This window comes from Trematomus bernacchii, unplaced genomic scaffold, assembly GCF_902827165.1.
Source record: "Trematomus bernacchii unplaced genomic scaffold, fTreBer1.1, whole genome shotgun sequence".
In the NCBI taxonomy this organism is placed as follows: domain Eukaryota; kingdom Metazoa; phylum Chordata; class Actinopteri; order Perciformes; family Nototheniidae; genus Trematomus; species Trematomus bernacchii.
In genome coordinates this window covers 270,639-297,211 of record NW_022987561.1, presented here as the reverse complement: position 1 = coordinate 297,211, position 26,573 = coordinate 270,639, and the positions used below count along the sequence as shown (strand labels likewise).

Below are 26,573 nucleotides of genomic sequence, written 5' to 3'. Positions count from 1 at the left end.
GCAGGGCTGTCAGGTGCTGTCAGGATGATGAATGGGAGGCCAGTGTGGGCTGTGAGGGCTCTGATGGGAGCCGCTGAGCTTTACATCACTCTCCTGAGTGTTTGTGAAAGGTTATTAAAGGGGCCTAAATCACCGGGCTCTGACACCGCCCCCCCCTACACCAAACTTCCCCAAACTGCCACCGATGAAAACGTCGGAACCAGTCAAAAGGTGCCGAGCCGGGGACAAAAGGAAACCATATGCAAGGGGTGAGGGGGTGAGGACACGCACGTGGAGGGTCTTTTTCAAAGGAATAATGCAGGGGAAATAGGTTCAGCTGCAGTGATCCATCATATTCAGAGAGGGCAAAAGTACACACATCCTTCACTCAAGTAGAAGTACACATACTCGTGTTTAAAAATACTCTGGTAAAAGTAGAAGTACTGACTAAACGTCTTCAAAAGTAAAAAGTATGGGCTTCAAAATGTACTTCAGTAAAAAGTACCCATAACTAGCAGCTGTTTTAAAGAGTACCTGACCCTTTATATTAATAGAACAATAATGTCATTGTTAGCTAATGAATGTTTCCATGCTGAACAACGGCAACATGACAACGTTTTCTTGTGTCTTACAGAAAAGGGGTAGCGATTAATTATATTACTGTCACACTTATAAAGTATGCAAAAAATATTCATTTATTTTTGTGGGAGAGGCATTTATTTGCATGTAGTTTCATGATAATTCGTTCATATACTGTACAAATGTGATATTATAGGGTTGTAGCTGGTCAAGTACGAGCTACCTTCCAGTATAAATACCTCATACTGTTTTGGAGTACAGTGATTCTCCAAAACAGCGGTCTATCAAACAACTATGGGCTGTATCTAAGTTATTTTAGGGTTTAGGGTTGATATTGAAAACTTGAGTCTCTCAGATGCAGGTTGTGTGCAGGAATGAACAGTGTTCTTTAAACTAAGAGACAGATCAAGTGTTGTGCGTGCTGTTATTTTCTCCTCGTGACGCCAGGTTGTTTTGGGAGTTGAACCATTGACCTCTCAGCTTTGGTTCAGCCCTTCTGAGCACTACAGGCTCCACGACTGCCCACAAATGAAGCTTTTGGCATCCAATTAAATGCGGGACAGGTTTGGAGGCTGAGACAAACACAGCTCTGTCGGGTGTGTGTTGTCTCTTGCCTGTCAGCTAATGGAGAAGCGCATCGAACGTTCTGTTCCGTTCACTGCCCCCCCGCCGGGACCTCGGATCAGAATCTAAAAAATCTCTATCGGATCAAGTGGGAGCGCTCAACTTTGCTTTTGTTAAAGTAAGACTCATACTACAATACCTGCGTGGGAAGGTCACAAAGTGAAGTCAAGGGCATTTGAGCAGTGGTGTACTCACTAAATCCAGCCATATGTCATTGTGTTACAGAAAATGGTGAAACATAAGCATTTTACACACACTGCTGCCATTCAGACCCTTAACAGTTTTAACTAATGGTGCTAATGAAAGCTGGAGCAGTGTGCATATTTTACCTTCCACCTACAAATTCTGCATAATTATAGGCGTTAAATACTTTTACGGTCATGGATCCAATCGTGATGTTACAGAACAGCCCAGTCTCACGGCATTTCGTGTTATAGTCACGACATTTAATCTATTGATTCGTGTTCACCAACACCATTTCCCCCTTTTTTTCGTGTCGAAACATACACCAATAGAAATACATTGCTTCTAAAATCGTTCTGTGTCAGAATACTGAAAACTGTATTTTTTTTAAATCTGTTTTTCCTTCTAATTTGTTATTATTTACATTGCTTTTAAAATGGCGAAATCGTGTTGGTGAACACGAATCAATAGATTAATTTCGTGACTATAACACGAAATGCCGTGAGACTGTGTTGCACAGAAAGACGCCAAAGGTCATTATAAACCTCACACAGTATTGTTTTGAACTTGAGTCAGATGTTTTTTTCAGAGTATGGATTTTGGTGTCAGGGTGTGTGTGTGAGAGCAGAGTTTGCCTCTCCCATAGAGCCATGCCGGGCTGGAGGCCATTTCATGGTCTCTGATCCTCATTTGTCATTCAGCAGCGTTAAATACTAATAGGCAAATACCCGCTGACACGAGAGGGCGAGCGATCGAAAGCAATTAGGCCACTTTTTCTATGAAAATCTGTAAACAATTCCAACGGTAGCAAAGAGTTTGTCCGTGCCTCGGGAGGTGTTGCGAAGGTAAACTCATTGTGACTCCATCTGACAAACTAAAAATGAAATGCCTTCATCCTTATGTCTCTGCTGTAGGTAAGAAAACATATGCGTGTCTTTCTGTATCCTCGAAAGACTCTCATTGAGTGCTAACACCTCACATTGTGCTCATACTGTAACGTGACTTTAAACTGCCTCCTGTGGGATCCATGAAATGAGGAAATGGATTTATTCTAGAACAATCTCCTTTAAATGTGAAGCAAAACAACGAGTAAGAGTAAAAAAGGAGAACATTTGAATATATTGCCTCTTCCTTAGAGTAAACTTAAATATCTGAATGTGCCTCTAAAGATATTACTACCTTCTTTGATGTCATATATAATGACCAATAAAATGCTGCTTTTATGAGTTGTAATACTCACACTTAGTCTGTCGCCGGCTTCCAGGGAGGACTCCTTATGCAGCAAGGCGTACTGGGAAATCCTCCGTGTGTCCTTCTCCAGGTGTGAATACATGTCATGTTGGTAGAAGTCCATGATGGATAAGGGTTTCTCCACACTGCTCCTCTTCAGGGTCTCCTCATTCTGGTCCACTGTGGATGGAGGAAGATGTTATCAATCAAGAAGAAAGGATCTCAAAGAAATGTCTATTTTACTGATGAATGGAAAATGATTCGTTTAGCGACTTCATCACACCTGAGTCACTCTTCTTGGATCTGAGGATCAGGGTCCTCTGCGGGGGTCTTCCTGTTTCCTCCGGTTCAGTCTCCGTGTCGCTGCTGCTCCCCGAGTACGTGCACACCTGAAGGGCTCTCTCCTGTTCGAAAAGAACAGTTTAAGATACAGACAACAACTAGTTATTTCATTGCAGCTTTGTGCAGTTCTTTTCCCAGCCAATTGCTGCCAAATAACAGACTTTTGGAAGTGTTTTTATTTACTTGTAAACAACTTACAGCGGCCATGTCATGCTCCTTGGCCTTCATCTTCCTCTCCGGTCCCTTCTCTTTGTCCTCTGTGGAGATGTTACTCAGGGGAGCACAGAGGCTCAACCTCTTTGCCCTTATTGCATCTGTAAGTCGACAAAAGAGACACCAGGCATGAAGCGTGCAGTGAATAACAGAGAGATAATGCATTTGCACACACCATGTGACCATGTTCATCATTTGAATTCTTCCAACGTGAGAATCTTCCCTTTAGCAGACTGAGAAAAACACACGGTGAGAACATCCACTCAAGCAAACACCAGCCTGTGCATCCTTTTGTAGTGCACATATGATGGAACTGCTCTACATCCAAGCCATCAAACATTAAAGGTCCCCTATCATTCTGTTTTTCATCAATATATTATAGGTCTCAGAAATATACAAAACATGTCTCACATGACAAAAAGTGAGTGAATCTTTTTTCCTGAAACTTCCAGAATGTCTTTACACAGAGGGGACACATGTTTATGTTTAAAAGACATGACAAAGTGGATTTTGCATAATAGGTGTCCATCATGCGATTGTCCGTCGCCATGACTCCTGGCAGCCCAGATATAACAGCTTTCAGCCGCCCAATGACAAAGCGCTGCCTTATTATAACCCGCCCACTGCTGTCTCGACCCCACGCCAATTTAATTGTCTCTTTTAACATTCAGCTGCGATACAATAACAGCCAGCTTCTGGCCAATACTAAATCTGTCTGTATTCGCTTTTGGTGGTTCTAAAAATGATAGAAAATAGAGGGGTGAAGCATTGGATAAAGAGCTCTTTTAATCAACTTGTCCCACAGTTGAGACGCACATTGCTGCCTCTACCTATTTCTTGTAATCAGAATAGCGATCATCAAACAAATGACTAAGGAATTGGCTAAAAGATAATAACTTCACAATGGAATAACCTAGTTAATGAAATCTATGTAATGGAGACAATCCAAATCCATATCCTTGAGGAAAGGTGGGTTAAGTAAGATCATTAATGTATACCTGAGTATTAATAATGTATCCATTCTTTTATTTGTAATATTATTATTGTATTATTTCTTTTCGGATTTGCCAACTGTTATGTAGTTAATCTATGCATCTAGATGTGTTTATTTGGCTATGTACGCTTTATGATCTATGGCTGTGTTGACATGCTTATCTGATCTCATCTGTTAGTTGTCCTCGGGCGAGGAAGACTCCGGGTTTCTAAAAAGGACACAGAGTCCTTTGTCATCTCAGCTGGCAGCGTAGAAGCATTTACTTTAAATTAAAAGACTCTCATTTTGATCAGAGTCTAATAAAGCGAACAGATTCCTCTTGTCTGGCGCCCTTGAGGGAAATGTGTCAACACAGAGTTCAGTGACATTCACGTCTGAGAGGTAAAACAAGCAGTATGAGGCTTTCAAGGCTTGGTACTTTGCCGTCTAGCATGATAATAGTCGCTTTTACAGCCAAGCATTTCAATTGATTTTCCTCTCTGCCTGAGTGAGAGAATCAGATATAAAAAGGAAAGCATTGATTGTTGATACCTCCACATTGTGAAATGGGCTTTATGCAATGAGGAGGTGTCAAAGAGGAGGTGTCATCACTAACAACCGTAACCTTATCTAGGAGAGATTTCTGCGTCAGAAATCAGATAAAAATGCGATAACAATTGACACTTATTACCTAACTAATGAATCCTCGGTCCGTGCTGCAGAATGCTGCAACAATACTTTCTTTTTGGTTTAAGAACAACACTTTGGTATCATGTTGTGGTCGCTTGGAGCCCTGTGTGTTTTCAAAAACAGAGTAAAGGCTAGAAAGTGAGTTTGAAAGCCAGGAGCATCATCATCCAGTGAAACAAGTGCTGATTCACCAATGGACACAAAGACTTAAGGTTGTAAACTGTATGGAAAATGTAACAGCAAAAACTACAACTCAAGATGGAAGTGTATTTAGAGAAATGGTCACCTGTTGTTAGGTATTTGGCAAAGTGAATATATTGTAAGCCTCAAATTGGACTATATATTTCTGATGCTTTGTTGATAATTACTATTGTATATTGTACTTTTTGATTATATTATATATATGTATTTGTATATAACGGTATGATATTGTATCTGTACCATGTTGTGTGAGACTCACTGTCAAGGAACTTGTTTTAATAAATGTTCAAATAAACAAGTGCTGATTCATTGATATTGATTCACCGTGTCTTTAAAGGTCACCTATTATGCAAAATCCACTTTTTCATGTCTCTTCTACATCAACATGTGTCCCCTCTGTGGAAAGAGATTCTGAAAGTTTCAGGAACAAAGATTCTCTCTCTTTTTGTCCTAATCCATTTATATAAAAACCTGTCTGAAAATGAGCTGATCAGATTTTGGCCACTTTGTGATGTCATAACGTTTTTTTGGCTTGAGTAACCATTAGCCAATCAGCAACCAAGGTAACCCCCCCCACCTTATCACCTGAATCTCCTCTTAGAGCACCATTGTGGTTTTTTTAACCAATCACTTCTCAGAGGGGCGTGGCCAGCAGCAGCTCATTAGCATTTAAAGCTACAGACACAGAATCAGCACTTTTGAAACAGGGCTGAAACAGAGGGGATTATGGGATGCTGCAATGATCTGTTTGGTGTGTCAGCCAAACACTTCAGAGACATGTTCTGTATATATCTGAGACCTGTAAGATATTGATGAAAAACAGTATAATTGGGGAGCTTTAAACCCTCCCAGAAATATTAGGGAATAAATATAAAGTCATTTACACTTCTTCTTCTCCACTCACCTGAAGATGCTAATTTGGGCAGGCGGCTCTGGGGGTCCGCTGCGATGATCACACTGGGCTCGGACAGGGAGTGACCCATGCTGGTGGGGGCATGCAGGCGGGGGTTTGGGAGGGAAGACACTTCAGGATGTGAGGGGTCTGGGTGAGGAGAGGGAGGGTCCAGATCCAGGTCAGAGGAGCCGGAGGTCATCGCTCCGGGGCTGGATTCAGATTTGGGGAGGGGGAAGGTACCGATCCCGCTGTCCAGGGTCCTCATCTGACAGCTGGAGCCTAAAAAGGGGACAGGGAGAGGAGTGTGATGCCTGGGAGAAGCACGGGAGCAACAACAAAAGGAGAAGAAAGGAGGGCTTCACATGCAACGGAAAGGATTGTGAGTAAAGAGGGCATCTGCAGCGGGTTCAGTAACATGTGGCCGGTAGAAAGAAGGAGAAAAAAAGAGAACATTTTTATTTGATATAGTAATATTTAATTGGCATAATTAGGATCGCAGTAATGGTGGCTTCACAAGTTCTAATCAGACACTATTATGTGCCAGCGATGCCGAGCAAATTGCATGCTGGGTTTTAATCAGGAGAAATGACAGCAAGTAGCAACAGATGGTGGTTTGGAAGCCACAGTTTGCAGAGTCTTGACTGAACAGATGGACCAGGTCCTTGTGAGTGTGAACAGCCAACAGTTGCATCTGCTAATTATTTGTACTTTGCACATTTTTGCTGAGATAGAATTTTGTAATGATTCATCTTTGTTCAAAATAAAAGATCCCCGCGAGTTATCTTTCCACTGTAGATCTTCTGCAGCTCTCAATTCTGTCTCACAAAACATATTTTCTTTCTCTCATTCTCTTTCAATACTATTGGGCATTACAGTTGACTTTCAGAAAAGCTTGCAAGAGGGATCACATTTGCATCTGGGTCTGAAGCTCAAACTATTGATCCATGTTCTCTTATGTCTCTGGGTGCCGTAATGCACTAAAGTAACAAACGCATTCTTGTCTTAATGCCAAGAATTGTCGATAAAATCAAAAACGAGGGAATATAAAAGTTGTCTTTCAGAGAGAAAACTTTGAGCAGTCAATGTTCTTGTGTACTTTAAGTTTATATCTGACTTGCCCCTGACATTCAACCCCCCCCTGCGAGTGGAGATCTTGTGGAAATGAGTCCTGGATCTGCACATTCATTGGACAGATGGCTTGTTACATGTATCTGCTGTGAGTCACTTGAGGACAGTTGCTGCAAAAAGTATAACATCCTCCAAAGTTCATGATGTAGCTGAGGTACAAGCAGAGAAAACACACATTTGTGGGAGTGAGAAAGCTGGAGGGAGCCATAGATTGCACAGCTGCATAATTGAATGCCAAGCCTGGCAGTTCACCCCCCCCCCCCCCCTATAACCAACATGGTCCACAGTAATTCTACCCAGAGGCAACAACAACTGGACAAAATATATTTTCTCATGAGCTCCCTATCACTTCTGTACACCGCCTCCAGCGAATTGTTGATACCTCCACATTGTGTTGAGTCATCACTAACAACCGTAATCTTATCTAGGAGAGATTTCTGCGTCAGAAATCAGATAAAAATGCGATAACAATTGACACTTATTACCTAACTAAAGAATCCTCGGTCCTGCAACAATACCCTTTTTCTTTTGTTTACGAACAACACTTTTGTATCATATCGTGGTCGCCCTGTGTGTTTTCGGAAACAGAGTCAAGGCTAGAAAGTGAGTTTGAAAGCCAGAAGCATCATCATCCAGTGAAACAAGTGCTGATTCATTGGTATTGACCTACTGTGTCTTTAAACCCTCCCAGAAATATTAGGGTCGGTGCTATGGGCACATCAAAATGTTATTCATTCCTTCTTTACAAGTAAATATAATGCCTCCAGGGGATGTGGCGCTAATATACAATTACTGACCAGTGTGTCCACATTCAGAACTTGGATTTAGCTGGAGCTGCTTGCATCGTAAACTATGTGTAAACTGTTTACATGATTGATGTGTTTGTCTTGCCGCTGTACTTTATAGATACATGACATGAAAGCAGCGCTGAGGAGCAATGAGCAGCCACAGCTGACACCTTCATGAAATATTCACTTTATGGAGGCTTAGTGCTTAGCTGGCAGAATATGATAAAAGGCGGTGCAATAAGCACAATAAGTACTACTTTGGAAACTGTGCTGCATGATATCATTTATAAAAGAATGCCCTTTTTAATAGAATCAGGAGTTCTTAAATAGCAATCCGCTGCAGATAATCTCAATTATGCACAATTTCATTTATATACTATCCTATGTATATGTTATATATTTCATGTCTACATTTCTGCTGCTTGGTACATCGAACATTCTTTTTTGATTGTGTATTCTTTGTGGTATATGTATTTTCTACTGTAGATATGTATACATTTGCTGTTGCCTGAACACATTGCTGCCGTCACAAAATAAATTCCCAATTTGGGATGAATAAAGGATCTATCAATCGATCCAATTCAGCATATTCATCATATGCAGAAGTAAAATCATTACTTTGAGATGGATCACTGAGACAATTTCTCAAATATCCGTCTGAGTGACAGACGCGCTGCACTCCAGTAAACAACGATCACACTCTCTGCACACCGGCAAACATACAAAGCACGTTTGCAATAATGACAATCATCATCCCATCTCACAAATGATTGGAGGCATCCATTTGTTCACTTCCTTAGCTGCTCAGGCATTGTTGAATACCTGGTCGCGCATCAATCACCTGACTACATTGTCAACATGTTCTTTTTTTCCCCACAGTAATGGCAAGTGAGGGGGAATTAGTCGGCGAAGGGATTGAGTTGTCAATCGCATCAGGAAATGGCAAGTGTCGAATGTGTTGCTGCTCCGTTGCACTGGTTGATTCGTGATGGTTAGTGACAGCTTTTTCGTAAACACTCGCAAATATGGAACTCAGTGGCTTAAAACAACATGAATGTTTGACGGAGTGAAAGTAAAAGAGTCGCTCAAAAGGAGACAAGATAGGATTTGAACGCTACTTGGGTTAGTATCAGAATCAAATACATGATGTTACCACGACAACAGTTGTGTGGGTATTTCATGTTTTCGGCACAAATGACTCATTTGAGCTATTTACAGTCAGCCTACCTAGCATGTGGTCTTGACAAGCTGTGTCTGGAATACGTCCCTCTTCATTTCCAGCCCTCAGATTGATCTTCTGAGTCATTATAAGGGTCTAGAATATTAACAAACAGAAAAGAAAGCAGTTAAAATACACCATAATATACAATATATAAGTGTCTTTTAGAGATGATGTTACATGAAATAACATATATACATATATTAGGGCAATTTGCAGAAGAAAGGTTGACATTTACAGATTCATGTGTGAGCTTCTGGCTTTGTGAAATGTGTAAACGTTTTTTTGTTGGCAATTGTCATTCTTTCCTGCCGTACTTTAATTGGGTTATTCAGAATAATATGTGGTTTTAGGGTGGTGCAAGAGAAGGAGCTTGTAGGTCATAAAGTGTCCCTCTTTTGTTGCATTTCTGTGGGGAGCAGATAGGCAGGAAGCTCGGAGGATGGTATTAAATGGCCCCTTTGTCAAATTGAGTGCCTGCGATAAGGCGCTCCTCCATGTTATCAAAATTCCACATCAGCTGGATTAAATTTCCTACATTATGCAGTGAGACTCTTTTTGTGTCATCCCCTCCCTCCATTCAGCTCTCCGTATACTCTCCTTTTTTAAAGCTGCCTCAAACACTCTTTGATTGACAGCTAATTCAGGATAAATAAATCCACAAGGTCATTCTTGTTGGCCATTTGCTTACAAAGTGCGCTGATATAATTGAAAGAAGGTCTAATTTAACTAAATGCTTGGCCCTCATGGCTGTCTCTGTGTGAGTTTAAAAACCTCCAGCCTTGTGGAAACAACAACAACAACATTGGTGCTGGGTGGAAAAAAAAGAGGCGATAAATCGTAGGCTGAGTCAAAGTACAATGTGAATCAATAGGGACGCTTCGGGGGATATATAGCTGCAGTGGGTGTGTTTGTGAACAAGTGTGGGAAAACCTGTGGGAATTTGCTTGTATGTCGAAACAGTCAGAGACAAACAACGCAGACAGCAATATGTTGTCTATTATGGTGCCCACTTACAGCAGTATCTGGACAGATCTCCATATCTCCCTTCATTTCGCTGTATTTCTTGGGGGTGGAGATCCCAGGCGGCGATGCGGCCTCACAGCTGCCCTTCACAGCGGTCCTGTTCAAATGAGATTTGATCCATTTTCATGTCTGCTTCCTCCTTTATCAACTCAGCAGGTAGAAAGCGAGCCAGCTGATAAATTGCATTGACCTGCTCTTTCGCTGCACTGATGCAAAGAAATGTTTAACAGCCTCTATGAAGTGCTCCCAGTTACTCTGGATATAAATCTGTCAGCTGTGATTTGAAGTGGTAAATCAATGTAGGGAATATGAAATGTGGAGCTTTACCTTGCTGACTATGTGTCTTGGATGCTGCTCTAAGAATTACTTATGCTCACTGGAGTGGAGTCATAACTCAAGCCGACAGCCGCTGTTTATTTATCAGCTTCTCTGAACACACAGGTTTTAAAGCAGCTCATGTTTAATGTAATAGAACAACCAATTTGTTTTGTCGATTCACACTGTGTGACCGGGAGTAATCAGCATAGCGCCCGATCAATTAAGTGTAATTCATTCGGAATGTTCTCGAGCTGTAGTTTCACCCACCTGCCGAGAAGCTCCTTCACGAACTGGTCTTTGCCGATGAACGCGGTGGTGCACTGGATCTGCGAGGCGATCTGACCCATCTGGTTGTTGCAGTGGTCCATGATGGAGCTCAGCTTGTTGTTCACATCAGACTGGTTCTCCCCCTCCTGACCGTCTCTCTGCTGGTTATCGTTTTTCTTCTTATCCTTCTTCTGTTTGCCTCCGAGCACCGATCCGATCTTCGACTCCTTCTTCTCTTCCTTACCCTTGGGAGAGTCCGCTTTCTTCCCACTCAGAGCGGGTAGTTTGCTCTTACGGAGGCCGAACCAGTTTGCCAGAGAAGGGCCCGTCTTCTGTTTGGTCTCGCTGGCAGTGACCTTCTCCTGTTCTTGACATTTCTGCAGGTTCTCCTCGATTCCCATCATGACCTTCTCTTCGATCGTACAGGCTGTTGGGCTGATTTTCTCTTCCATATCTGGAGAGTCTGTCTGAGTTTTGACATGCCTGCTAAAGTCCGGGTCATCAGGGGAAGTTGCTATTGGAGGCTGTGGATGAACTTTCGCTGGCTTGCGGATGTTTAAACCAACCCTTTCACTGATGGGTAAGCTACGCGTTTCTTTTTGAGAAGGTGAAGTGATCGCCTCCACCTGTGACCCGTCACCTGATTTGGACGTTTTCTCAGGAAGGACGCTCTGACTATTTGACGACGTCATGCCTCCGTAGTGGCTGAGCCTGGATCTTGGGGAGTGGACGGGGCTCTCCGGTACCTCCAAGGAACTCTGCCGCGACAAAGAGTTCCCCCTTTCCCCAGAGTTGGTGATTATCTGAGTTCTGGTTTTTCCTGGCCCATCTACGACATTGATGTTGGGTTTCTCAATGTAGTTGGTGCTAAAGCTCTGGCTCCGGGCTTTGGCCCCATTCATCCCCAACGCCGGCTTTAAATGAGGCTTTGTAGAGATAGATATGGATCTGGAGAAAAGTTGACTACTCCTTTTCCCTTTCTCACAAAGCTCTCCCTCCTCTGGTAACACAGCATGAGCATCGTCCTCCAGTAATCTACACTGGACCTCATCTTTCACTTCTGTAATGGACATCTTGGGGGGGGAATCAATACTGTACACTGGCTGCGAGCTGTCACACTGGGTAGAGGCATTTGAAGTCACAGTTTCCTTGGAGACTGAGTTGATATGATCTTTCGCTTGCTTGCCTGGTATCGAGGGACTATTTTTATGGCTAGGGGGAGATTTGATGAATGCTTTGAAACCCATCGGGATGCGAGTCTTTGAGGCTTTTTCTGGCGTGTTGGGGGAAAGCATGGCCGAACTGGGGGGGCTGACAACAGCTTTGCCATTTTGGGGTTCTGTTTTAGCTTGGGGTGTGTCCTGAAGCGATAGGGGCAAACTAATAGACGTCTTCTGCACTGTCTGATGGACACCTTCGTGGGTTGATAATCTTTTATTTGCAAAAGAGTTCTGAAGTGAGGACCCTCTGAGGGCACTGTAAGGGGGAGGGACATTCTTTGAGCTTTTAGGTGCATTTTCAGTTTCTGGATCACACCCTGAGTTTGCAGGAGGGAGGTAGTCTTTCGCGGTCATCCTCTTGGAAGTGCCCTTAGTAGGCGTCTGAGTGGTGGCGGGGGACTTTTGAAGGTGCTGACTGGTTTTCTCGACCAGTTTCTGAGGTGCAAGTGCAGTCCCGTAGCCTGCATCCAAGTCTAAACAGTCTTTATCCTTGATGGGTAGCGTCGATTGCATATTTGGTAGAATTGAGGTGTGGTAACTTGGGGGAGGGCCCCTCACAGTGGTTGTTTGAGCCAGCCATGTCTTTTGTGCTTGAGGCGACCCTTCGTAATTTGGTCTGACCAGTAAGGAGGTGGTGCGGCCCGGGGGCGGGGGAGGAGAAGGGGACCTGAGTTTATTTTTGCTGGTTTCACAGTGTTTGTCTCTGGTGGGCTGCTCGCCATTGTCAACATAATCCAGGTGCCTCCTTGAGAGGTGAGGGGAACTGGAGGAGGAGGGGCCCTTACTCAATTCGGCCCTGCCTTGGAGCTTGGAGTTCACTGCCTTTGGGCTCTGTGAGCACGTTCCCTGTGTCTTGATAAACCTTGACAATTTAACCGCAGGAGAAGAGGGGGATTTCTCCTGACCTGAGGGTCCTGAGTTACTTGTGTCAGTGGAAGAGCCCTTAAACAATCTCAATGGAGAGGTTAAAGGCTTGTTTCGCCCAGGAATCTTTGACCCACTCGACCTGGAAGCAGCAGAATCGTTCATGGGGGGCACTGCAGGGCCTTTATTAGGTCGGCTGCTCGGCGGTTTGATTAGCTTCCTTTGTGGAGTCATGTGTATCGACTCCCTCTCTGCACTGCCCTCCCTGCTGTTGCTAGTATTTTGAGACCTAATTTGATATTCAGATGGATTCTCTGGAGATTCAAGAACACTGTAGTTTCTTGCATTCGCAGATTTTTGCCTTGTCGGTCTCTCCCGCGGCACTACTTCTGCATAATCGGGGACTATTTTGCTACTTTGAATGCCGTTTCGTGACCCCGAACAAGCAGTGAGACTCTGAGAAGACAGTTCAATAGGCTCTCCTTCTGCATCGAATATTGACAAGAGGCTCTCCTCAGACTGAGTACACATGGATCCTTTGGGCTCCTTCAATAGGCTGAAAGGCCTGGGCCTCCCGTCTGCTGATTGGGTGCGTCCCTGCTCTCTTCGGAGGCACTGCTGCGCGATCATCTTGGCAGCGTCTCTTGACTCCCTCTTGGAGTCCCTCTCTGCTCGCTCTGGTGTCTGGCTAAAGGACATTCGGATGTCACTAGACTCCGAGCTGAGTTCCTCTGGATCATCCACATCAGAGAGGGGGATGGGACCCTGAGGGTTAGGGGGCTTGAAGTGCAGCAAGGATGGTTTTTTAAAAGCTGAGGGGCGTCCCTCAGGAAGAAAACTGTTAATGAAACTCATGAGTTTCTCGGGACGTTCTTTTGAATCACAGCCAGAAAGGTGTTTTGTAGCCAAGAGACCTGAGCTACCATCGCCCCCACCTCCACCCCCACCCCCACTGTCCTGAAGCCCCTCCCAGCTACACAAACTGTCCGATATGCTGCGGGAGAGCTTCTTACAGTAAAACCAGTTGTCCTTAGTGGGGATGTTATCTCCTCGACAAGAATTTGCCAATTCGTCATCAGCGTCATCAGAATCAAAAGAGAAATTCTTGCCCACAACGGCTGAAGTTCTACCCACATGGGTGGGATTGGACACCCCCTTATTTCCACCCAAGACACCCAGGGAGTAGATGCCCTCGTTGGAGTTCATGCAGTCTTTGTCTCCTGACTTGGAGACCCTGGCTGAGGCGGAGGAGCTCCGGTGCTTCCTCCTCTGGAGCTTTTTCAGTCCCTGAAGTATGTTGCTCTCCTTGCGCCTGGTGGGCTCCTCCGGGGGGGTGCAGATATTACTCGGAGCTGACGAACCCAAACTCAGCCTCTTCTCCCAGGTCAGCGATGACTAGAAGCAAAAGAAGTGGATCAAAATTGTGTCGTAATCAGCATACACTGAAAAAACTTGAAATCTTGCCAAGTATATTGGTCTAATTTCTAGTGAAAGTAACAACGCAGTGAGATATAGGGTCTTGTTTTTAGAGAATGCATCTTAAATATCTTGTTATGTCAGAGACTCTTACTCTAACATATTATTCTGAGTTATATCTCAGATGAAACATTTGTTTTAAGCTGCTGTGGTATTTGTGAAAGATGGATTAATCTTGTTTCAATAAATACATCTTTCTTGATTCTAGAAAAACACATTTTTATTGGAAAATCACCAGAAAAGAGAACACTTTTCAGTAGTTCTGGCTCATTCTGTAACACAACATTCCCTTATTCTGGTGAAATATAGCTCAAACAAAGTTTTCTCAGCTAATTCCAAGACCTGATGTATCTAAATATACCATCATATTTCAAGGGATCTCACCATGCAAGTTTTCACTTGTTCTATTGGCAGATTCTTTGACTCATTACAAGCGAAAACACCTTGTTTTTATTATTCTTTTACTTGATTTTGGAGCAGCACTTTTTCCAGTGTACTCCTACAGTAAGATAAATAGTGAGTGACAGGATTTACCATTTTCCCACAGGAGCGTCCATCATTCCAGGTGTAGGAGCCGCTGGAGAATTCACTGCAGGCACTCGACAGGGACAACTCACTGCTGCTGCAGCTGCTGCGGGGGTACACAGGGGGGGCTGTGAGGGACAGCTGGCTCAGACACTTGGCCAAAGGGAGACCTGACTTTCCATTCCACTGGAGCTCCTATAAGACAGAGAAACATCATTATAGTGTTTATAACTTTTATAGCATCATTTACTTATTTGCATTTTAAGAAGATATTCACAAAGCATACATAAAAAAATAAACACATGTAGGTACATAGATTAACTGCGTAACAGTTGACAAATCCGAAAAGAAATAATAAAATAATAATATTACAAATAAAAGAATGGATACATTATTAATACTCAGGTATACATTCTATACTTCACCCATTTTTCCCACCTTTCCTCAAAGATATGCATTTGGTTTCTAGTTGTTTTCTCACATTTTGAGTTATTATCTTTTAGCCAATTCTTTGTAATGTGTTTGATGATCGCTATTCTTATCACAATCAATAGGTAGGACTCTTTATTTTGTATCTCCTCTGGTGTTTTCCCCAGTAATGTGATGATGGGTTCTTATTGAGAGAAATGCCACAGATATTGGACATTTCTCTTAAAACTGTTTCCCAGAAGTCTTATTTTATACGCTTCATTCCATAAACGTGAGTATCTGATGTCTAAGACGTCGGGTAGTGTTGCGTATCTAATTGCCATCTTGCTGTTAATTTAGATATGAAACATATTTACCAGCACTTGACAGACCTGTCAAATACTCTTAGAAAGTTTCATTAAATGCTACAGTACTTGGCTTTCCAGACTTAATTTAAAAATATCAATCATATTCCCATGTTCAGTCATCACAGCAGATGTTCCTCGATCAGCATTGACTGCAAATACATTATTTTATTCTTGTATGCAAGATTAGAAATAAGATATTTTTCTGGTCTCATATAAATGTCACTTGTGCGTATCACTTCACATAATGTCTTTAAGGAGATACTTTGCACATTTAGATTACAGGATTTATTATAATTCGCATCGCAGCCGTTATTATATTCATTCTTTGCCGTAGAGTTTATCAGGTGGCATTCTCCGAGGAGCAAAAGGGTAAAAGGAAGGAGCAAAATCATTTTCAGGCTTTAATGCATAATATATAAGATGACTAATGTACTACAGTGTCCTATGGAGTCATTTTTACTGACGGAGGGGCTCAATCGATGCTTTTCTGGTAATATGACAAGGATCCTCTTAGCGCCAAATGATACTGCCAGAGAGCAGAGGAGGGGTCACGGCTTCAGATAGTTAGGTCTGTATTTTAATATCTCGTAACGATTTCTTGAGTGGGTTTGTGGTTACCTGGATAATTCATATGGCTAAAAAAATGTTTCCCACTAAGCTTACACTGGAGGGGGATTCTGTGTTCCTGGAAAGGAGGAAGGCCTTGCTTCTTTCTGGCTCCAGAAGCAAATCTGCAGCAGATAGATCCATGATCCTCGAGTGGAGTTTCTGAAAAGGAAGGACACACCGGAGTGAATTTGGACTGCAGGTATTTCATTTGATCTCCATTCCCAGTTTGTCAATTCTCTCTTTTTCTCTCACATTTTTGGAACACAATGTTCATTTGTATAACTGTTCAGTAGCCGTTCAGTGTTGAAGCTGAGCAACTGGCCTATCAGATTCCCTTAATGCAAAGCCCCGATTCATACCCCCCGCCTCAAAGTCATTAATGACATCGGCCGGAGAAAAACTAATGTGAATAGGATATAATTGCATCAGGGAGTAAGGGATTCCTTTGATTTTTTTTTTGTCAGCAGTCTCTTCTGTTATTTAACTCTTGCGCTTAAGAGGGAAGGATACAAAAACCAAAAGCATTTCCATGTATTAATCTCCGAACTTAATTAGACTGTGTTCCCTGTGCTCAAATTAACTTGGACTGGAAATACGCCGGAACAAAACACTTGATCTTGTGCTGCCATGGGCCAAACGAGTGCACACTCTGCGAGTATATATTTATACAGACATGTGTGATTTTCTGCGCTCTGATATATCCGATTTGATTTGTATTTACCTCATGCTGTGGAGGGAAAGTCACCTTCAGCAAATAGAGAGCTGCTCACATTGGATTGAATCCCATAAAAGTCTTTGCTGACAGTTTTGTATTGACTTTTTTTTGTGCAGTGAAAGGCGTCCTCTGAACATTTTGGAGAACGAAAACAGCTCCTAACGGTAGCCAAACTTCCCTTTGTTTGTCTCCGAGTTGGCTTTTTCAGGTCACTATTCTTCGTTGCTATTTTGAAAATAAATACAGCATTTAGCTGCCATTTTAGTTTTATTAGGATCAAAGTGCAAGATGGCTTCTCATCCGAGCTTTAACAAGGGATGACATTTAAATGTGTGCAACTCTGATGCCGGGCCTCCCTGCTGTCTACAGGGTGGAGGGGTGGGGGGGGGGGGCTCTGATCTTATCGTAGGGTGCCGGATTTCACCTCCTCAGCATCCTCATCAAGGATTCAGTCAATAGTGTCACAGGGTCGCGGGGGGGGGGGGGGGGGGGGGGGGGGGGGGGGGGGGGGTAGATGACAAGGCCATATGTGCATCTCCAACTTTCGTAGGTTCAAGGCCAAGATCAAAGTCATGTATTAATGATGCGATATAACATGCAAATAAGGTCTTTTGCTGACTATTACATAACATCTAGGACTTTGGAAGCCGATTGGATAAGTTTCGTGTGATCATGTTGAAAAAAAAAGGCAAGAAGATTCCTACTTTTGTTCGAGATAATGAATGTCAGCCCAGAATAGGCGGCTTCAAAAACAAATCCATCAGTATTGGCACGGAAAAACTCATCGGTAAAACACATACACACAAGAGCACATCGACAAGTGACACACACTGAGATTCATACACACACACTCACCTGCATGACCTGATCTATATATCTGACTCATCACAAAGGATTTTCCTAAAGCTCCGGCAGCATGAAGCCTGATAACCAGGATATGAGACATAGCCTCAGACGAGTAATATGACAGGACTAAGGTGAACAATATCTCAAAAGCTCCAAATATATTATCACCAATATTCTCTGCCTAAAAAACGGGATTTCAAACTTTTTTGCAAAGAAACTTTTAGCTCATGGCTGCAGCACAAACTGCACAAACAGCAATGATGTCATGGTACTTTTATTATTATTATTTGTTTTAATTCATCTATTCAATATCATACATGATGGGGAAGACATATTTCCCTTACCTCCGAATAGATCATGGTTTGAGAAAATTGTTATTTCTCTGAAATGAATACTTGGCGTTTTTGGCATCAAACCAATTCAGCTGGCGCCCAACTGATGTTGCTCCTTTTAAAAAAGCGTTGTGGTTCTTTATCAGAGAAACTCAAGATGCCCGCGGGGAACTGGAGAACGTTTAATTACTGATAAGCAAAAAGGGCCACAGCTAGATTGGAAACAGTGCACTCATACGGGTGATTAAGTCTCCATCTGCTCCATGAAAGCTCACCCTTATTATCTTCATATTTGTATTAGATATGTTGCTCCTATGGATTATTAAGTGGGATGTGAAACTGTAAGTGTGTAGGTTTGTTAACAGTATCATAATAATGCTACTATAAATTCAATTTTGGCTCCCTAACCTCTGTAGAATTCACATATCATTTATTTTAATGAATAATACAGGGAAAAGAAGACATCTAGGATAGCTGTCTAAAGGTAACACCATTTCCCCAGCAGCCTCTCTAAAGCTCATTAACACATTTCTCAATTACATATTGTCAGAAGTTCCAGTCCCTGTGATAAATATAGATTTCTCCCACACGTTACTGCATAATGGACATCCGGAGCGGGGTGATCACATTATGATTAACCCTTACACTGAATCACCAGTTGATGATGCAAATGTCAATATTTGGTAACGAGCAGGCAGGCAAAATGGCCCCTTCCAGTGGGAAAACCTATTGTAAATAATGACTCGGTGGTGACGTGTGAAAACGCTTTCTTTTCAGCAGAATCATACGGAGAGGGAAAAACTCATTACACAGAGTCTCTGTCCTAATTCTCGTCCTCTTGGTCCCCACATCAATACCCCCTCCTCCAGCCTTTTATATTGCAGTTTCACTTGACAATGTTCCTGCCTGTCCAATAATGCTGCAGCAGATAGAGAGCTTTACAACACACCCAGAGCCATATTATCTCTCTTCCTTTTTTTAACTCAATTGATATAGCATTTCTGCCTCGTCTTATTTTCGCCTTTAGTTTTTCACTTCTACCTCCTTGTCGTCTCGGTTTCTCTGCTATCTCATCGCTCTCCATTTTCACTCCTTATCTAGCCTTGCCTGCCTCCTCTGCTTTTACCCTCTCCTCTCGTCTCGGACTGACAGACGTTTTTCCCTCTTTTGGCAGCTTGCTATTTTCATATTGACAGCGAGAAGAGACACAATAATGTGAAACCCTACTTTCCAAACGGACCTTATGGGCCTGCAATGCTGTATCAATGATGACAATAGATGAGTTAAGTATAACGTGGCGGGTCCATCTGTCTCATAATTACACCTTCTAGCTGGACGCACGCACGCACGCACGCACGCACGCACGCACGCACGCACGCACGCACGCACGCACGCACGCACGCACGCACGCACGCACGCACGCACGCACGCACGCACGCACGCACGCACGCACGCACGCACGCACGCACGTTTAAATCTGTGTTTTTTTGCAGCGTATAGTTCTGCAAACACTTCTCAGAAGAACTGCACTGGGGGCATACAACTGCATATTCTATTCCTATTTGGGGGGTGGTATTAATGTTTGGTGGCACACACAGGAGGCTGTCTTTTTTAGTGGGACATTTTCATGGTTTTGGTGAACGTCAAGGATTCCTCATGAAAGGAGAACTACACATACAGAACCTCAGATTGAACCATGCATGATAAACAAACCAACAAAAACCGACAAGTGATTCAAGGCCAGCGCTTCATCTCTGCCTCAAAACAGAAAAACAGATTGATAAAGATTGATGTAAAAAAAGGGGATTTGTTTTGTATTCTCAATCAAAGTGTTTTTCTTTTGCAGCCTGTGTCTCCAGCTGAGACCCCAGAGCAGAGTAAAAACAACTCAAATGAAAAACAACTTCAAATGTATGGGAATAAGTGCCCGGGCTTGTTTACTGGAGATCATCAGTGTGTGATAGCAGAGGAGTTCACAGCATGAGGATATACATATATACTCAAGTAGAAGTACACATACTCGTGTTTAAAAATACTCTGGTAAAAGTAGAAGTACTGACTAAACTTCTTCAAAAGTAAGAAGTATGGGCTTTGAAATGTACTTCAGTAAAAAGTACCCATAACTAGCAGCTGTTTTAAAGAGTACCTGACCTCCCTTTATATGAATAGAACAATAATGTCATTGTTAGCTAATGAATGTTTCCATGCTGAACAACGGCAACATGACAACGTTTTCATTGGTCCCTCTTCTTTAGAGAAGATCAGGAAATGATGGATACACGGATCGTGTTCAAATCAATAGGCACGCAATGATGCTAAATAATAATGATCACGCCACCAAACACACATTCAAACTAAAGTAACTTGTTTGGAAAATGTAAGAAGTAGAAAGTACAGGTATTTGGGTTCAACATGTAAGAAGTAGAAAGTACAGGTATTTGGGTTCAACATGTAAGAAGTAGAAAGTACAGGTATTTGTGTTCAACATGTAAGAAGTAGAAAGTACAGGTATTTGTGTTCAAAATGTAAGAAGTAGAAAGTACAGGTATTTGTGTTCAAAATGTAAGAAGTAGAAAGTACAGGTATTTGTGTTCAAAATGTAAGAAGTAGAAAGTACAGGTATTTGTGTTCAACATGTAAGAAGTAGAAAGTACAGGTATTTGTGTTCAAAATGTAAGAAGTAGAAAGTACAGGTATTTGTGTTCAAAATGTAAGAAGTAGAAAGTTCAGGTATTTGTGTTCAAAATGTAAGAAGTAGAAAGTACAGGTATTTGTGTTCAAAATGTAAGAAGTAGAAAGTACAGGTGTTTGTGTTCAAAATAAGTAAAAGAGGGGGCAGCATACCTGGAGAAGCAGGTCTGAAGCAGGTTTGATTCGCTGCTGAAACAGGACCCCCAGAGCCCGGTTCTGCTGCTCCAGGTCGAAGACTCGGGTCCGCAGCTTCAGACATTCCTCCCTGAGATCCTGAGAGAGGAGGACACAGCGAGCGTCAGAGAAATGCTTTTCTGAGGTATAAAAGTGATGTTTATCAAGTGTATCATCAGACCTTTTTGTAATGCATTCCACACTCTGTTAAACGTTCTGCTATTGGTATATATGCAGCATATGTATGTATGTGTGTATGAATACAGTAGATGTGTATGATTATAGGTATTTGCTGCATGTATGTATATGCATAATATATATATTCATTTAACAATGTTCCTGGTAAATGATCGTGTGTATGAGGCTCACTGGCAGTGAATGTAGGGGATTACTTTAGTCGTTGTTATTGTTTGTTTGTGTTCTTTGTAATCATTTGTTCTCTTTGTAGATACAATCAGTACAGACCACTGTCTCATTTGTATCGTATACTTTGCTTTCCACTTCTAAATGACAAACATTACTTATGCATTGTCGAAACGCAATACAAATATTTTTGATCAGAAGTGTATCATCAGGAGGAAACAAACCTTTTGGGTGAGAAGCGCCTGAACCACTTGATTGGCAACCTTAAATAGACAGAGAAAAGCCATTATTGGATGTATTACAAGGTCTTTTATGACCCTTACAGGCCTCTGTAGACCGACTTTTAATTTATACCGCAGCCAATTTACACATGAAATAGCTGAAATAGCGTTAAAATCACAAATGCCCTTTTAAAGAAAATGTATTCGAACAGTACTTAATTTCCTCGTCTTAAGGTGTCATACATAACATTGTATCTTACAGTACATTTGTGAGAGAACTAATCACAAATCAGGCTAGTTATCAACATTTCATTGTCTCACTAAAACAGCCTTAACATCAAAAACTGCTATTAAAGAAACCCAATTCCATAGAAACCACTTCAAATTCTACAGTGAACATGGCACCATATATAACAGACGGAGTATCAATGTTTAACTCTCACTTCCTAATGGTGCTATTGACAGCAGGCTGATGTAGAAGCAGAGGCGTCTGGGCTTTGGTCTCACAGCGGCTAACACCCCCCCCCCACTCTCAGACCACAGTGAAGCGGCTCCGATTACTGCGCATTGATTGCTCATTAATACTGTGTGAAGCCACATCGGCTTATTTGAGTGCTCTCGCTTCTCATTTATTGAATGAGGAGGAACTGGAGTAAATATGGTGAAATGAGCCGTCGCTGCTGGAACCGCAAGACACAGATCTGAGTGTAAAACAGTGATCAAACACAACCTAATGGTATCGGACAGAGGGTTTGAACTCTGCCGGTGTTTGACTTTGACTCAAGTAATTAACACAAATGTAGATAGGCAGCTGTTGGAACATAGAAGAGAAATCATCCCTAAAGAAAGCGTTTTTCCCACTGTGTGTAGCCAGCATCCTCAAAACAGGATCATTACCAAGCCCCCCCCCCCCCCTTCCTCAAATGTCACATAGGAAAACAGTTGACAAGTAAACGCAACAAAGCTGAGTCGAGCCATCTTAATGAGGGTAGGGAAGCAGAAAGGAGCCAGGAAGGAATTCATGGAGGACGCAAACTGTGACCCTCCTTTTTTTAAATCGCTCACTTTAATCTCCTTCCTCACCCCTTCCTCCTCCAATCCCCCTATCCTCTCCTCTTTCTTCCTCACAAACATCATTTCTGGTACTATTATTATCAGTGTTGTAAAGTAACTAGGTACATTTACTAATTTTTAGAGACTTCTACTTTTCCTCCACTACATGTATTTAATAGCTTTAGTTACTTTACAGATCTGGATTAATGATCTTAAATCAGACTTTAGTTCCACCTGGAGTAAATTCACAAGCTACCCTGCAGTATACAAAGTCATTCAAACTAGCTGCACCTTTACCAGCTTTGAGAACACTTTCATGATCAATCATTATAAAACATATCATATATATTATTCTGAAATGCTAATACTTTTGTACTTTTACTTGAGTGTTCCTACACTCTGGTACTTCTACTTCTACTTTTACTCAAGTACAACATCTGAATACTTCTCCTACCTCTGATTATCATCAACAAAAAGCCTTTTGACATTAAAGACTCCTTAATCGTACAGTAAACTAACTAGGATCCTAGTTTCCATAATTGTCTATTTTTTACATAAATCAGACTAATAATGGTTTAACTTACAGCAGCTAAATCATTCTACTCCCTCTTTATAAAATGTATGAGAGATTGGGTTTTAGAGCCTCACAATTTAGACAATGTTTTCAAAATGACTTCTCAACAATTTTCCTCCGCCTCCCTCACGCTCAAGACAATTGTAAACCTGTGGGAAACACATGTGCTTTGCAGGGTTGGTTAAAACATTAAAGGTCACCTATTATTGAAAATCCATTTTTCATGTCTCTTCTACATCAACATGTGTACCCTCTTCTTCATGTCTCTTCTACATCAACATGTGTCCCCTCTTCTTCATGTCTCTTCTACATCAACATGTGTCCCCTCTGTGTAAAGAGACTCTGAATGTTTCAGGAAAAAACATTTGCTCACTTTTTGTCCTGATCCATTTATATAAAAACCTGTCTGAAAATGAGCTGATCAGATTTTGGCCACTTTGTGATGTCATAACGATTTCTTGGCTTGTGTAACCATTAGCCAATCAGCAACCAAGGTATAATAGGGGACCTTTAATTTGAAGCTCAACTAAGCTTGTTTTGTTCACACAAAGTCAGAAGTAATTCAAGGTTTGGGAAAATGTCCAAGGAAAGCCAAATGTTGGTCACTCACCTCATCTAAGCAGCGTTCATACTGCTCTCTCTGGTTCTGGTTCTCCGAGGCCAAGGAAGAGTTCTTGTCCTGCAAAGAACACACACACACACACACAGTCAGGGTCAAACCTCGCAGAGACTTTGCGTACATGCGATGCAACCAAACAACAGACAGAAATAACAATCAGGCAGAGCTAACAGGAGAGTTGCTCCACAAAGGTCATACGTCAACGCTGAACTTGAGATGGCCAATAACAAAAGAAAATCACAGAGTAGTAGAGAAAGGTCAGGGGGATGGAAGTGATGATGCTGAACTTTGGGGCGGGAAAGCTAGCCATTTGGAGTTTGGACCTAATAAGAATATCTCCTCCACTTGCCAAGCGATGAGGCGGCGCCCTATTGATCTCTGGGAGTTTCCAATTTGTCAGTGGCAGGCAGCTTATTAGAAGCTGTCAGCCAGCCTAGCTTCTCTCGACCCTCTGCCCTTTAGTTGGAACTACCGATATAATTACAACCCAAAATATTCGAATTATACCATATAGGAAGAAACACCCATTAATTGAAGCCTTGAAGCCTGATTATGGGTGCAAATGTAATCAATGACCTTGGTAGTTAAAGAAAGTGTTTGTGAATGGAGATATCTGCAAGGTGTTTTTAGGGGCTTTATTATAAATGTTACCTGAACCCAGACACAAATGTTTTTTAATCTATTCTACAGTGACACAAATACCGATGAGAACCACTGTGTCGTTTTGATATATTTATTTTGGTTTACTGCACTGTATATCGTAATGTCGTCATCTCAGAAAGACTTATAGTAGTGAGAAAAGTCTAAAGAATTTTGAATTAATTTAAAGAATTTTCAGGAAGAAGGAGCTTTAACCTTTGAAGCAACTAATGGGAATTTAATTTAGCAAACCAACACATTTTTTTATTTACTTAATACTAGTAAATACTACTAAGTATTACATTTTAATTACCCATACAAATATATTTATTTTTCTTTAAGCATTGTTAGTTTTTTTCTAAATAAATAATGAAATGTTATTCCCACAGCAATATACAGTATATATAAATATTTGTGTATATCATTAAGACTTTTCTCAAATATATTAATAGTTTTCTACGTACATTTTTTTACGATGTAATTTCTTGAAGTATTATGACATTTTATTTCCAATATTAAAACCTCGACAAAGTGCTCTCTTGGCTAACAAACACGCTATAGAAAGACATGCAGGTGACATTTAGGTTTGATGGGTGATTTTGGGAATTTCTTCAATGTATTCCTTCTGCTGGCAGGAGATTGAAGCGAGGGAAAGGAAACAGATAACTGCAGAGAATGTTCACGGTGATGGATTATGCTGCTTTGGCAGATTTCAAGCTTGTGGAAGGCCAGCAAATTGAAGAGGAATGGAGGAATTCCCTCTCTCCAACACCAGAAGTCCATTAAAAACTCCTCTCCTGGTATTGAATTTAGACTTTGTGCATGTAAACAACCCTGTGCGGCCACATTTTAGCAGCTATGTTCTCATCGCTGAACAAGTGAGATAACCGACGGGCATTTCTCCCAAAGTCTGGGTGTTTTCAGTTAAGCCCCAGTGACAGACCATAATGCGTGCCTGCCAAGTTAATGAAGAGCATCAGTTGTGCCGGGCAGTGCTTTCTTAGTGTCAGTGGAGTTTATGCACAATGCGGGGCAGTGATTTATTGCCTTGTTGTTGCGGTGCATCCATCACCTGCGCCGGCAGAATGGAATAAAATGGCAGATAGCTTTTGATAGAGCCATTTAGAAATGTAATGCTCAGGTAATGTGCTTCATCAGGTGGACATATAACTTCCTGCCAGTCTGGGAAGATAGCTTACAGCTGAGGAGCAACAGGCAATTACCTGCCACTTTGCAGTAATAAGGGTCTATTTTCTACCAGGGAGGCCTTAGTGTAATGGGGAAAAACAGACAATACATTCCAAACGACTTGTTCTTTTCTCCGAGAAGATACTCTTTTTGCTGTGAGTCTTATCGCTGAGCTTCATGATTACTGGCATCATTTGCTTTCCAAAAATAGCACAAGAGGTTAATGTCACCAAGAGGCCACGGGGAGCCACTTTGAAATGCAAAAGTGTGACTGGTGGCTACATTTAATTAGGTCTGAGTCGTCTAATTGCTGAAGATGATGTGAGAGGATGTGTCCGGTGGCTGCTGTAGAAATGAAAAACAAATCAGCGTGGATCACTGTGTCTGCGAGTGGAGGGCGGCTCGAATCCCCACGAGCGCAGAGGAAAACAAACCAAAGCTGGAGGACAGCCCGTGGCAGCCCTACCCCCTACCGGCGACTCTCAAAGGATGACTTCGCTCTCCAAACACTGGAGAATTTGATGAGCTGTCATGCTTTCAGACACAAAGGACTCTGACAACTGGCAGACAGACGAAGAGGAATGAAGAAGGAGAACAAAGAGGGGTAGGGGGGAGATAAAGAAAACAAAAGGGAACGCAGCTCAGGTGGTAAGAAATAGAAAAAGGTGGTAAAAGTGTTTACCTCCAGGGCCTTGAGGCGTTCCAGAAGGGGTTTGGCTTCGTCCTCCTCTGATTGGCCGACGTCAGGATCGTTCGGTTGCAGCTCCGTAGGATTCGACGGCGGGGAGCCATTTTCTCCCAGGCCCTCGTACTGTTTCCGCACTTCCTCTGAGAGTTTATCCTGAGGCACAGAGAAGAAGAAAAAAGGAGGAAGGTTAGAATTTGGCAAGTGAAAAACCTGAGCAGATGGGATGCAAAGCGTTCAGAAGTGAGGTATGACAAATGTTTCAGGGGCAGGATGGGTAAGGAGCCGTGAAAGGCAGGAAATCGGAGGGAAGGAGAAAAGGGGGAGAGGATCAGATGGGCAGACAAC

General features: G+C 42.2%; 1 protein-coding gene across 4 annotated transcripts in view; it reads right to left on the bottom strand.

The window, feature by feature from the left end:
- LOC117477428 (nck-associated protein 5-like) overlaps positions 1-26,573 on the bottom strand; it is a 126,255-nt gene that overhangs the window by 6,210 nt on the left and 93,472 nt on the right. For all 4 annotated transcript variants that reach the window (XM_034124085.1, XM_034124086.1, XM_034124087.1 and 1 more), the window contains 13 exons: positions 26,223-26,381; positions 23,705-23,773; positions 21,471-21,509; positions 20,863-20,982; positions 16,180-16,284; positions 14,750-14,935; positions 10,656-14,134; positions 10,062-10,167; positions 9,053-9,140; positions 5,919-6,188; positions 3,136-3,251; positions 2,879-2,999; positions 2,606-2,775 (listed from right to left, as the gene is read on the bottom strand). In XM_034124085.1, the coding sequence (XP_033979976.1) occupies positions 2,606-2,775; positions 2,879-2,999; positions 3,136-3,251; positions 5,919-6,188; positions 9,053-9,140; positions 10,062-10,167; positions 10,656-14,134; positions 14,750-14,935; positions 16,180-16,284; positions 20,863-20,982; positions 21,471-21,509; positions 23,705-23,773; positions 26,223-26,381 (5,028 nt within the window). The remainder of the gene's footprint in view (positions 1-2,605; positions 2,776-2,878; positions 3,000-3,135; positions 3,252-5,918; positions 6,189-9,052; positions 9,141-10,061; positions 10,168-10,655; positions 14,135-14,749; positions 14,936-16,179; positions 16,285-20,862; positions 20,983-21,470; positions 21,510-23,704; positions 23,774-26,222; positions 26,382-26,573) is intronic.